General features: G+C 34.7%; 1 protein-coding gene across 2 annotated transcripts in view; it reads right to left on the reverse strand.

Annotated features, from left to right (window-relative positions):
- LOC131078352 (two pore calcium channel protein 1) overlaps positions 1 to 13,720 on the reverse strand; it is a 396,229-nt gene that overhangs the window by 49,957 nt on the left and 332,552 nt on the right. For both annotated transcript variants that reach the window (XM_058016023.2, XM_058016024.2), the window contains exon 16: positions 2,594 to 2,657. In XM_058016023.2, coding sequence (XP_057872006.2) covers positions 2,594 to 2,657 — 64 coding nt within the window. The remainder of the gene's footprint in view (positions 1 to 2,593; positions 2,658 to 13,720) is intronic.

Raw genomic sequence — 13,720 nt, forward strand, 5'->3', positions numbered from 1 at the left:
TGAAATAGATTAATTTAAGGTTAAAACATGCCTAAACCTAGTAGGGGGCATTACAAACTAGATAGAAGAAATTGTTCTTTCTTTTTAATCCCATTACAAAAGGTCATTTGATTATATCTATTATTTTCAGTCATACAATAGAGGAAGCTCTCGCTTGTTTGGTCTCTTAGCCTTGGGGAACTTGCAATGTTTGTATTCTACTTGTTTTCTCTTCCTCATTAATCAATTCCAATTTCTTCTTTTCTTTTGTTTTATAGAAGCTCCACGCCATCCCAAACCAATGGCTTTCTTATCACTATTCTCACTAGTTTGATCTCAATCCACTAATTACTTTGATGAACAGATGCATCAAACACTTTAGAGGGCAAGGGGCATCATCCCTATCATTGAGTTTGGATGTATCAACAAATTATCAATATCTAAACAATATAAAAAACATGTCTTTATATTTTCACACTAGTATATCTGCAATTGGGTTCTTTTATCCTATTTCTCTGCAAGTCTATTCCAATCTGTAACATTCATTGATTACAGTTATTCCATCCTTGTGGGAATGAATCTGATTGTTAACTAGTACCACTATAGAGATTAGAAACAAGAAGATGAAAGTTCAATCTTTTATAATCGTAAGTTTGATGGTTTTTATTTTTGTATTTTGTATTTATTTTTAAAATAGTAGCACGAATCATGATAAATCACCAATCAAGAGTTGCCGATTTATTCAACAATAAACTCATAAATTGTTAGAAAAATTGGGCCGATTTTTTTTACCCAAAAAACTGCATATAAATTGCAATAAAATGGCAATTAACTGGTCACTTGGAATAAACTTACAATTTCTGCATATGTGGTAATTATTTCCATACGATGGCAAAAATATTGTGATTTCCAAAGCATTTTATGGAAAAATTTGACAACAAACAACATTTGATTGCCTTCAGATCACCTTTGCAACTTCTACCCTATAATTTGCAGCCTCTGCGTTTACATATTTCCTATGTTACCTAGTTCTTCAGAACTCTTCCTTGTACCCGATTGGACCTGGTTCAAGGCTGGGATGGCCTGGGGTTCTCTCCCACCACCTTGGGCTTCCTGTGGCAAACCTCGAGTGAAACCAGGCCATACCTAGCGGGACTTGGGCATATCTAGGTGAAACTTGAAAGTGAAAGAGTAAAATGTCAAACCTTAATTTTTAATTTTTTTTTAAAAATAAAAAGGCATTTGCCAGCCCTAATTTGGCCTTAAAGTGATTTTAATTCACTTTTTGATAAAAAAAAACTGTATACGAATTGACATAAACTTATATTAAAACCTAAACACCTAACATACGCATTGACAATAAACTTATATTTAACATAATAATTACAAAACAAAATACTTCAGAACTATGTGTTTTGACATTACCTAAGTTATAATCCTAACACTAACAACACACAACTTTTAGATTATAAAGAGCATAGAAGTCAGCGTTGCCAAGAAATGTTTGTCCTATTATTAGGACGTAACATCCTCGTATTTGATAAGTGAAGAAAATCAAAAGAAACAATTGAAAGTAATACTGAAGGGGGTAAGAGAAACAAACTATATGTAGACTCTTAAAATGAAACTTCAGGTTAAAACTTCTCTATCTAAGACATATCATACTAGGCAAAAACATCTAGAACACCCTTTAAGTATGAAGAAATTAAAGTACATAACTAAAAAATTGAAGTTGATAAAGATTTAAAAACACCTTATTTAGGAAGGAATTCTAATAGATGTGTGGAACAATGAAACCTTGTAATCAGGCGCAAGGAAAATGCATCATGAGAGGTCTTCCTAAATTTTGTTTTGAAGAGGATCTATACTCCAGAAACAAATGGCATACTTGCAGGAGTGATATGACGTAAATAACTGGAATTACTCACTCTTCGATAGAAAAAAGAATATAAAAGAATCTAAGGTCAAATTTAATTCATTGTTACCCACCACTTAACGGTTTTCTTGAAAAAGTTGAAGCATCAAACAAACGTAACATAGAAACACCTTAGATGGGCAAAGATGACGATGTTTCTTTCTCTTACTGTCATATAACTTAATTCTTTTTTCTGTTACTTTTGCTCACAAACAGTTCTTTCTATATGAATATTTCTTAGATGTTCTTTAGTTTTGGAAAAATAATGATTTTATATGACTTGTAAAGAATTAGGCTATTGAAATTATCAACTGGATTTTTCAAGAAAATTCTTCACGTACATATCCATGCTTGAACTAGTTTATTGCCACTTCTAAGTACAAGTTTATAAGATTCCAGCCATTACAATTTACCTATTTATTTCACTAAATTCAGTTCATCTCATTATATTCGTTCTTACCTTCTCTCACATTCATTTTTAAATTGTTATTGTATGAAAAAAAAGGTCTTGATAACTATTAAATCAATCTTTTTATGTTGTAAAATGAAGAAAAACACTAGATACTTTGATTGTTTTTTCTCTTTGGTTGACAGTTATTGCCCAAAATAAATAAATAATTACCTAGGACTGTAAATTAAACACTTAAATCTTATGAACTCAGAATTTTATAGATTCTCAGTATGAAAAAATAGACTTACCACTCCGCATTTGAGAGAATCGGCAAACCATGAGGAAAAGCAAGATTCAAAGTTTCTCCAATAACTGACATGACAGGAATAACGACCTTAGATAATTGGATAGAAAATATAATTACCATAATCAATGCAATTAGGTTTCTTTTGCCTTCTATGAATGATTGCATCGTGTATTTTAAATTCTACCTCTAACAACTCCATGTCTTTAGAATTATATGTATAAATTTACAAACATAATTTTAGAAGTATGCTTAAGCTAAAAATAATCGTGAAAGCCAAAAAATTCAATTGGATATCATCTACTAAACAATCATGCTTTTGAAAGGACACGGGAGAAGATTAGAGGTGGTACTAGATTGAAAAACAAGGTTCTTATAAGTTATAAGTACATTGCTCACAGATAATGGTCTTTGGTCATCAATAGCCAACTAGGTTATAAGAAAATAGTTGATAACACTAATGATAATGAGCACAATGTCCAACAGAAAGTTAAGACACAAGAATTATTGACATTTTTTTTCCTCAATATTTCCACTTTCTTTAATCTTCTAAAACAAAATAATCATTTCCTATTGTTTTAAAGGAAAACTGTCATTTATGGCACTTGGATTCCAGAAAACTGAATGAGAGTGATGGTACTTGGATTCCAGAAAACAGCATACGAGAAATCCCTTTAAGTTTGTGTGAAGCTTATTTGATGCTGCAGAAGGTATTTAATGCCATATTTGACCCTTGACTAATAAACAAATTCCTAGACATCGGCTACCTTTTCTGCATCAGCACGTATAACAAGAAGATTTTATGAGGAACAGCACAGTAATTAGACTAAAATTTGCGGTGCACTCTTAGATCCATTGAAATCAATATAAGACAAGATAAATTTTATAGCATAAAAGATGTACAACAGTGGAGGAAAATGTATCATTTATAAGGGTTGAACATATATGGATTTATAGATGCTAAAATCCTCAGCTCAGAACTGATTGAGCACCGAACAAGCATTGTCTTTAAAAAGACATGTGTATACCATACTAAATCTGAGGGATACGTGCATACTTCATATATCGATAAACTATGCTTGCATAGAGTTGATTGAGGCAGAATTAAGGTCTGTAATAGATTATTTGAATCCATCCTTAAGTGTGTTCCCTAATGGATAGGTTATGGATGGTTCTTGAACCTGCATGTTGTCATCAAAGGGTGGGACGTCTGGAACGAAGTGCCATCTTTGGGTGCTAAATTTGGTGCATAAAACCTCTTTACAACTCTATAAATTCAGCTGCTTATATATGAAAAAAGTGTGGAAAAGTTGAAAATAGAGTTATACTACAGATATAAGAACCTAAGAAGGAACAAGTTGAAGCACAAAGAGGCTACTTTAAGATACACAGGTGCTGCCATATTTCAGATTTTCATATTATAGCAATAACTAGAAAATCGTCTTATCCTTAAGACTTCATGATTTTCTGTTAAGGGGAATCAAACAACATGCAAGTCATTAAGGGGCAATGATTATAAGCAAGTGATTAAGAACTCATCAAACAATAATCAATGTAGGATTATAACATGTCATTACAAGATGCGATTAAGAAGGATAGTGTTTGATTATGAAGAAAATCCAAAATGGTTAAATGGAAGAGGCATGTCTTTGCTGTGAGGGAGCCACTTTCCAAATGGATGCGTCCCTTCATGAAGTCGCCAAGGTACATATGGAGGACATTCCAAGCGGAAATGGGCAACATGGAATATCACAAAAATCGCAATCATCAACTAAGAACTAATCCCAGCAATCAGCAAACAAGAAACAAATAATCAGAATCAGAAACGTATAAACAGGAGACACATATTCAGGATCAGACACTCACTAATCTGATTCAGACCTGTTATAATCAGCATCTAATAATCTGAATAATAGCTCTTGTGGTATATATTTAGCTCATGCATTAATTGTCAATATTTATTTCTTATATTCATATATGTATGACAGGATATAAATTGCGTATGTCTGATTAATAAATCTGTTTGTAATCCCGCATCATGTATAAGAGGAGGTGTAAAGAAGGGGGAAATCACAAGAATTGCCATCCAGGTAGGATACCTGAAGTGGATGTCCATGTTGCCTTCCATCGGGGCCAAGAGGGCCAAAGCTCTGCTCTTGGGCTTAAATAGGACAATCGAGGAACCTTCATTACGATCTCCTCTCCGACTCTATAATGATGGCTATTAATCTTAGGAGATGAAGCATGGATAGGGAAAGCAGGTACAAGCACCCCACTAGGTAGGATACCTTGAGTGGATGTCCATGTTGCCTGCCATCGATGCCAAGAGGGCCAAAGTTCTGGTCTTGATCTTAGTGTGGGATGGCTTCAGCCAGACCTATCATGCTTCTTCTTCCTCACCCTAATGTGTTTGAAATGATGTTATAGATATTATATGAATATCATGTGTTATGGACTAATCCTAATAATGGATATATATTATATGCGTATATGTTTCTTATGTTATGATTGAAGGATTCGATTCCAGGATCACATTATTTTAAGAGATATTTTACTTGGTAAAGATGTAACCCTAACCCTAATTTGTTGCTAGCCTGTGGGACAAACATACTTAATCACCATACAATTAGGGTAACTATTCTTAAGTAGATTAAAATCAAATAGGCCAACATTGCACTTCTATATGTGTGTGCCTTTCAAATGTATGCTTCATGCTTGGCATGCATTTATATGGCTTTATACTTCATGCCTTATGTGTGTTCACGTGTACTACCTCACGCCTTAAGTGTTTCATGTGTATACTTCATGCTTTATGTGCTATATTCATGTGTATACTTCAAGCTTTATACGCTATATGTATGCCTCATGCCTTAAGTATATTTATGTGTATACTTCATGCACTATGTAGTCTATAGTTTTGTCATGATTAATAAATAATGTTTTGTTAAGAAATAATTGGCCATGTAATGACATTGTTTCCAAGAGACTGTTGGTAGTTGCAGATGGTTGGTAATCTTAACCAACCGCTAGGAACTATATATACTTCAAGGTTGTCTTGGAAACCATTATGATTATTATTGGTTGTACACATTACATAATCTAGAATACAACGACATATCTTGCTGGCCATGTTTTGATGTTATGTTCTTATGTTACTGTATGATGTGAATGCCATTTACTGTTTACTCCACGTAATATAAATCACATTCCGTTTCGGAGTAAATATTTTGGTGTCGTTGCTGAATCGAAACTTGGAGATCAATATGGTGATAGGCGGTTCGACACTGTAATGGGCTGATAGTTCGAACAAGTGTTGGTATTAGAAACTAACAAAGAGAAAGACACTTCAAAAGATTGATTGACATAGGACTTGGTACACTTGTGGGACATATTCGTTAACCAATGCATTCAAAGGGAAGCTCTCTTAAGAGTGATCCTTGAGAGAATCATCTGTGACAAACTGAAAGTGAATTCAATGTTGTCTACGACCTTCTTGGAAAACTCCGAAGGCTATTGGCATAGAACTACATTGACCTGCAAGATCATTAGGAGGAAAGGGACCAAGAGTAGCATTGGAAGCAAATACTACAACAGTACAAGGAAAGGAACCAAAGCGAGGAAAAGGAGCATGATACAAGCCGCCACTGAACCTCCCACAATTCTAACAATTAATGCCCGTATGGCCAAACAAGGAAAGGAGATGTATGGTGAAAAACCATGAGGAGGGAGAGGGATTCGTAAAAAGATCTCTCCAGATTGAAGAACAAAGTGAACAGCGATGGCGATTGCAGAGGATTGTTGAGGAATCACAGAGTCCGACAAGAAGTAGAAGTAGAAGTGTCAGCCAAAGTCATAGTTGGGAGAGACCATGCAAAGGAACAACACCCCATATGTGGAACGAGTGGCAGGAAGTTGCCTAGAAGCTACCACTCGCAGACAAAGTAGGTGAGGAACTTGCGAACCAAGTAGCCAATTGGTCTGTACAATTAGTATTAGGCAGAGACTCTGTGAGTGAGTGCCTATATTTTGCTAACCCACTTTTGCTGCCTCTCATTAAGATCATTTTACTCCAAGAAGTATCTCAAATTGTTATGGTCTATCCCAACCACAAATTTTCCACCTACTAAGAATATCTAAACTTTGCCAATGCATGCATAATGGCGAGCATCTCCTTCTCGTAGATGGAAAAGAGCCTCTCTGCATCCCTGAGCTTCTGACTCTCATAAGCGATGGGGTGTCTATCTCGCATTAGAACTTCTCTAATCCCCTCGCTTGAAGCATCACATTCCAATACAAAGGGATGAGTAAAGTTTGGTAAGGCCAAAACTAAACAAGTACTCATCACCTCCTTAATTTTTTCAAATGCTTGCTGAGCCTTGCCTATCCACTTGAAAACTCCTTTCTTTGTGAGATCTACAAGAGGTTCTCCAGGTTCCAAAAACCCCTTAACAAATCTTCTATAGTAATTGCATAACACAAAGAAGCCTCATAACTCTGTGAGAGTCCTTGGAGGTGGCCAATCAATAATCACCTAAATCCTCTTGATGCACTTGGACTCCTTGAGCACTAATGATGTAACCAAAATAAAGAATCTTTGTTGTTCCAAATTCACATTTGGAAGCCTTGGCATATGATGATTGTGCCTCCATGATACCCAATACCTCATCCAATTGTTTGCTATAAATGAGTACATCATCAAAGATCGCTAGCAAGAATGTAGTCAGCATAAAATGCCTATTGTTATATTTGATAATATTTGTTATCTACCAACGTATTAATTGTTTGTATTAAGTGGGTTGTCACTCTCGAGTAGTTAATGTGTTGGTTGGTTGATGGTTGTATTCCTCTTAGCAACCGTTGGGTCCTTTAAATATGTTATGTACCGCCATGGAAAGTAGTATGGTATAGTCGGGTAAATTGTAATCCTTGACAGACCATCTCTGGTCTTCTTCTCTATAATAATTGCATGTGCGAATAAAGATATATTTTACTACTGTGTCTGGTATGCATTGTCATGTATATTATTATGTCTTGTATTTAATTTATCAGATATATACAACTGCTTATTGAAGATATGATTCATGCAGGACTTCAAAGTTGTGGGAGCATTGGTCAACCCAAAGGGCATAACCAAGAACTCATAGTGCCCATAGTAACACCCTAAGGTAGTATTATGGATGTCTTGTTCCCTCACCCTAATCTGATTGTATCCAAATTCGAGATCTATCTTAGAAAAATAAATTGCCCCATGTAACTCATCTAAAAGCTCATCCATCCCGGGAATGGGGTATCTGCTCTTGATTGTTTTCTTATTTAGAGCATGATAATTAATGCACATCCTCATGGTCGTGTCCATCTTCACCAAGATAATAGAAAAACTTACAACCTTTCAATGTTTGTTTGGTTTATGACATGCCCATTGAGGATTCTTCGCATGTTTGTCTTCAAGTCAGTTTCATTCTCTTCATTAGAATAGCTTTCCTTTCTTATACTTAAAGTTATATATTTAAGTATAAGTCACATTTCAATATGTGCTTTCCTTTCTTATACTTAAAGTTATATATTTAAGTATAAGTCACATTTCAATATGTGCTTTCCTTTCTTATACTTTAAGTTACATTCCATGTATATATCGACAGGATGTTTGAGAGTGGTTTCAGATCTCTACAAGTTATAATGTAGATTCTATATTTTAGAAGATCTTACAAATTTTTAGACAGTTGAATTTCACTAATTAGCAAGATCGTATCAACATTATCTCGCTCTCTCTTTTTCACTCTCTTTATCTCCATTGAACTTTAGACCTATCCCTATCCCTACCACTCTTCCTCTATCCCCTTTGCACCTTTATCTATCTCACTCTCTCCTCTCTCCCCCAAGATCAATATCTATCTCTCTACCTCTCTATTGCACCCCTAGACCCCCATGAGGGATTCTACCCTCAACCTCATTTTGGTGTTGCCCCAAAACCCCCATCAAACTATAAGTCTAAGCAAGTAATAGGCCAATGATGAATCGTGATCATAAAATCTACAAAGTACATATCCCTTTTTGCAATTCTCTACATCTTCGTAGTCAAAGCCACAATCAAGGATTATCTTGTTTCATAAAATGGACAATAGTTTAGTATACAAGGATTGCCATAGGCAAAGATGGCATGCTACACTAGTCATTGTACTATTGAATACAAGTTAACTCATAGTTGACAAGAAATGGCAGATTCTGTAATGTCCCCATTTGGGATTTACCATAATTTAAACCTGAGACAACAATTCCAACATAATGTGACAATTATAATACATTTATAAATAGAAATTTATAAAATCTGAAGACATTTCATCATAATATTTGACTTTAAAATTTAAGAATAGTTTGAGAGATAGAACTTATCTTGCTTTACTATAATAACTTTTCCTTGGATTGTCATGTCAAAGATCAATAAGTTCAAAGTGGAGAAATCAATCAATGTAATTGCCGAATGTCTTTGTAATAATGAGAACTAAGTTTACTTCCAATCGCAAAGATTCTGTAAGCAATGTTGTCCTCATTTTTGAATTTTGAAAAATGTGACAGTCCTTACAAAATTTTTACTCAAAATGTGTCATTTTTGTCTCCAGGGCACGTTTTACGAGGTGCAAAACTCACATTTGTTAGTGTCAAATCATTGTGGGGTGTCTTCCATCATTGTCCAAATTTTGGTGAGTTTTGGTCTTCTTTTTCCTAGCCTTTTGTGCAATTTCGGGTTTCAGAGCAATCATTGTAGGTTGAAGATTTTACTCTTAAGGCACGCTTCCTAAGGCAAAATTTTTGCTCCTTGGTGAAATGGACTGATCTTCGGTCTATCCTCGATTCACGTTTCAAATTTCATCGCGTTTTGAGTTTGTTTGCTATGATTTTTCTTCAATTTTGGGTTTTTTCTTCCTGATTGCAGGTGGGAAATTTTTCTTTGATTGCAAGTTTTATTTTTCTCTTGTTTTAGTGTTGTAGGGAAATTTATTTAAAACTTGTCACTTGTAACTTAATTTCCCTATTACGAGTTTTTATGTGTTGCTTTTAGTTGTAATAGGGATTTTATTTCCCTATTACAAGTCTTTTTGAGTTTTTTAAGTCTTTTATGTTTTAATTTTACTTGTAATGAGAGTTTTATTTCCCTATTATAAGTTTTTAAGTTTTTATTTCTTTTAAGTTGTGTTTTATTAAAAAATTGTAATGGGGATTTTATTTCCCTATTACAAGTTGTTTTGCTCTTTCTTTTTTTCATTTCTTCCCTAAAATCCGAATTTGCCTTAGGAATTGAAAAAGTGAAACAATTACAACTTGTAAAAGAGTTTTTAAAAGCCGATTACATGTCTTTTGCAAGCATTTTAAAATTGTTCCTTCTCTCCAAGAACCCGACCTGAGTTTTTCCCAAGAAGTTCGAATTTGAATCCATTTCTTTTGCTTTGAATCCGGATTTGATGGTGCCAAGTGTTGAGGGGAAGAGGCGTGTGAGTTTTTGCTTCCATTTTTGGTGATTTCTTGCCACGTTTTTGCCCTTTCTTAGGCATTTTGAAACAGCAAGTCGTGGCCCTTTTTGCCATGTTTTTGGTACCCTATCAATCCGTATTTACAACATTAATGGAGGCGTTTTTGGTTTCCTTGCTTTCATACATGGTTTGCTGGGCGTATTGACCCGATTTTCTTCCTCTTTGGATGCCGTTTTTGAAGGAAGTTGAATCAAAATTTGTTTTTGGCTGCCAAGGGTTTTTGACACACCTATTTATGGAGCATTTCAGTTCTTCCCAAGCTCATTTGTTTTGGTCTAGGGCCTTTGACCAAGCAAAGATTCGGGTTTCTAAGAGATCTTCTCAAATGGATAAGTTCTTCGAATGCAATTCGTAAATTTGCATGATTTTCCCCTCTTTTAGATTTTTCCCATTCATTTGATTTCGGGTTTTACAAATCTGATTGCAAACAAGAGTTTTTCCCGTTTTCCAAGTTTGCCATTACCGGTTGGTATCATTCTTTCCATTTTCCCCTCATGTCAAAACCCCATTTCATCCATTCATTTCACCTTCATTCATTTTTCCCACTTAAAGTCTACTTGCAGTCGGAATTTTAAAACCCGATTGCAGTTGTGTCTTCACTAGTAGTCAACCATCCAAAAACCGAAATTGGTCCAAAATGCACTCAAAACCACTTGAAAATGAGTCTTAAAGGTCCAATTACAAGTGCAAATTTGTAGTTATCCATTACACATATGAAGTTGCATGTTTGTTCTCCACAATTACAAGTCAATGCTCTTGTTTTTCCACACATGTAAAGCAGTTTCCAGAACCCGAAATTCACTTGTGAGCCCTTATTTGCATCAATTTATCCCTTCCCATGTCAATCTTGTTTGCACACATGACCTACCAAATCAATAAATTAAGGCATGGGCCTTATTTTGCAAGCAGATTTCAAGATTGGAGGATGATACAAAGAAAAGATACAACAAGAATTCATGGATGCAAATTATAGAATGCTTTCAAGATAGAGATAGGCTTCTTACTTTAGCCTTGCAAAAGACTTCCCTCCTAAAAAGCTAGTACAACCCCAAGCAAGAAGATAAGGTTGAAGTTCATTTGCCAAGGACACAAAGATCATTAAGGATGCAAATTCTTGTTTTTGGTTCAAGATGTCTTCACCGATCCAGAATACATCAAGTTCTAGCATCTTGAAACAATATGAAGATCATCACAGACAAAGAATAATGTAGTTAGAGTCGTGTCTTCGAACACAGAGAATAATCTCAATTATGCATTTGTAATTTTGTTTTGACAAATTACATGTAATGTCAAATTTGTAATTGCAAGTGTCACTTTCACTTGCACTTTTGTAAGAAAGTGATTACATATAAGGCAACTACAAGTTGAGTTAAATTAGGACTGTAGTTGGAATAAGTCATGGTGGTTGAGAGAATTTCTCAAGTTTGTTAGGATCCTCCCATCTTTTTCTCAAGGCTCCTCTCCTATAAATACTTGAGGGGTTCTATTGTATTTAATATCTTTTGGCAATGCAACAAAATTCTGCCAGGTTGTATGTGCACTCTAAGACTTTGAGCTTAGATGTAAATCAAATTGCTTTCAATAAAAGAGGCAAGTTGTGTTGAGACTTTGTGCCAATTCAAGTTGTTATGTGATGACATTTTTTGGAGATGATTATGGGTTTTATTCTATTATTCAAGAGGGATTTAAATTCAATCTTGCAAACTTTGAGCTGCTAATTGTATTTAGAGTTATATGTTTGATTTTCAGATTTGGTCTTGCAGACTTTGAGTTGCTTATCATATTTGAAGATAGTGTGGAAAGCTTAGGTGGGAAGATAGCTTGTAGACTTTGTGCTACTTCTATTTTTAAATCTTGTGCATGTAAAGTGTAGTGCATCATGTAGTTAGACTTTGAGCTGCTACATATTGTGCTTAGTTTGCAGAAAATCATCTAAAAAGGTTGATAGGAGAATAGATAGTTGAAGACTTTGAGCTTTCTTTCTGTTTTCCCATCTCGGGGAAGTGATAGAGGTCTTTGTGCCTTCATGGAAACTTTTCTTTCCTTTATGTTCCAAAAATTCTACAAAAAGTCTCATTTCTGTATTTGCTGTTATTTATTTCCAATTGCTATTGCTTTTCTGTGAAGAGAAAAGAATATAGTTTTTCTTGAAAGAAGAAGAAAGACTGTTGTCTCACCCATATTAGATTAGTTTGGTTTGTAGATAGGGGGAGCCTTCCCTAAATTAGGAGAGTATCATACTCACACACTGTGGCTGAAACCAAAAATTTGCACATCCCCCAGGTGTACAAAATCTTCAACCAACAAGCAATAACTTTGATATAATTTCCAATCTGAATTTGATGGACTTGGATTTCTTATGATGTTGATTACGATGTAATTGCCTTAAATTATGTTCTAACTTCCCTTGAAAGCCTTCTATAATCTCCTTACAATCTCTTCATAAAATCTGCAAGTAATCTCCTTCTCTAGTTTGCTTTAACCTGAACATAAATCTGCATTTATATCTTTTCATACTCTTTCTCAAATCTATTATTGAATGTAGTGACACTCAATGTACATACTTGACTGTTCTTTAAGCACACACCTCCCATCAAGAAGGGGGTCTGATGTGACGTTCCAAAGTGTTATGACTGACTGAGTTTATGGTCTGTATGGGAAAGATTAGAATGTCTGGTCCCTATATTGATCTGTTCGCTGACTCTGATTTTTTTGCCTTGATAACCCTGTGTTGTGTAATTGTGGATCTGTTTGAATGTGATAGAATAGAAGTCCTCATATCTGATCGCCCTTCCTGAAATTATTCCTTATAACCATGTGGTTTCTTTGACACAGTCTCTGATAAATATCACCTTTGTTCATGCGTCCCTGGCCATGCCAATGGTGATGATATACCACCAATTACCTGGTAGATCGTAGACTCTTTGAGCTTTCTTGATCTGAGTTATTATATTTAAATAATGTTAAATCTCCCATTATATCGTTCTATCCTCTTTTGCCGTCTCTTTGATAACTAAAGTATTTGTCATAAATTCCCCCCCCCCCCAACTTCACCACTTTAAAAGCCTCTTCTTATATCTTCACGTTTCTATAAAAGGATATCTCTTTGAATAGATATAGCTTTTACCTTTTCATTAAAGCCACCCTTTGCATTTTGTCTAGACTTTATGTTTATTGCTGTTCTTATAATTAATCTTCAATTTATGTTTGCACCCTTAATCTCTTAATCGCACCTCTCCAAAAATGTAATCACTACTTTTATCATGATATTATTAAGTGAATGCACCATATAAATTGCATCACACCGTCTTAACAATAATTCCTTTTAGCAAGTATTAATCGCTGACTTTTCATTGTGTAATCGTTGCCATTTAAGTACTGTTTTTGTTATTTACTGACTGCTGACTTCATGCCACGTCTATTTTTGTTTGATACGGCTTTTCAAAAACATTTGCTGTCCTTTAATTTATCTTAGTCATTGCTTCTTCTAAATGCAATCGGTGCAACTTTTTCTTTTGTCTTTTTCTGTTGTTCGTCTTATTTGCTTTTGTCATTTTCTGGTTTGTTGTAGGATATTTGTCTTTAGTGATCTATATCTTTGCCTT

This window comes from Cryptomeria japonica, chromosome 3 (genome assembly GCF_030272615.1).
Source record: "Cryptomeria japonica chromosome 3, Sugi_1.0, whole genome shotgun sequence".
Taxonomy (NCBI): domain Eukaryota; kingdom Viridiplantae; phylum Streptophyta; class Pinopsida; order Cupressales; family Cupressaceae; genus Cryptomeria; species Cryptomeria japonica.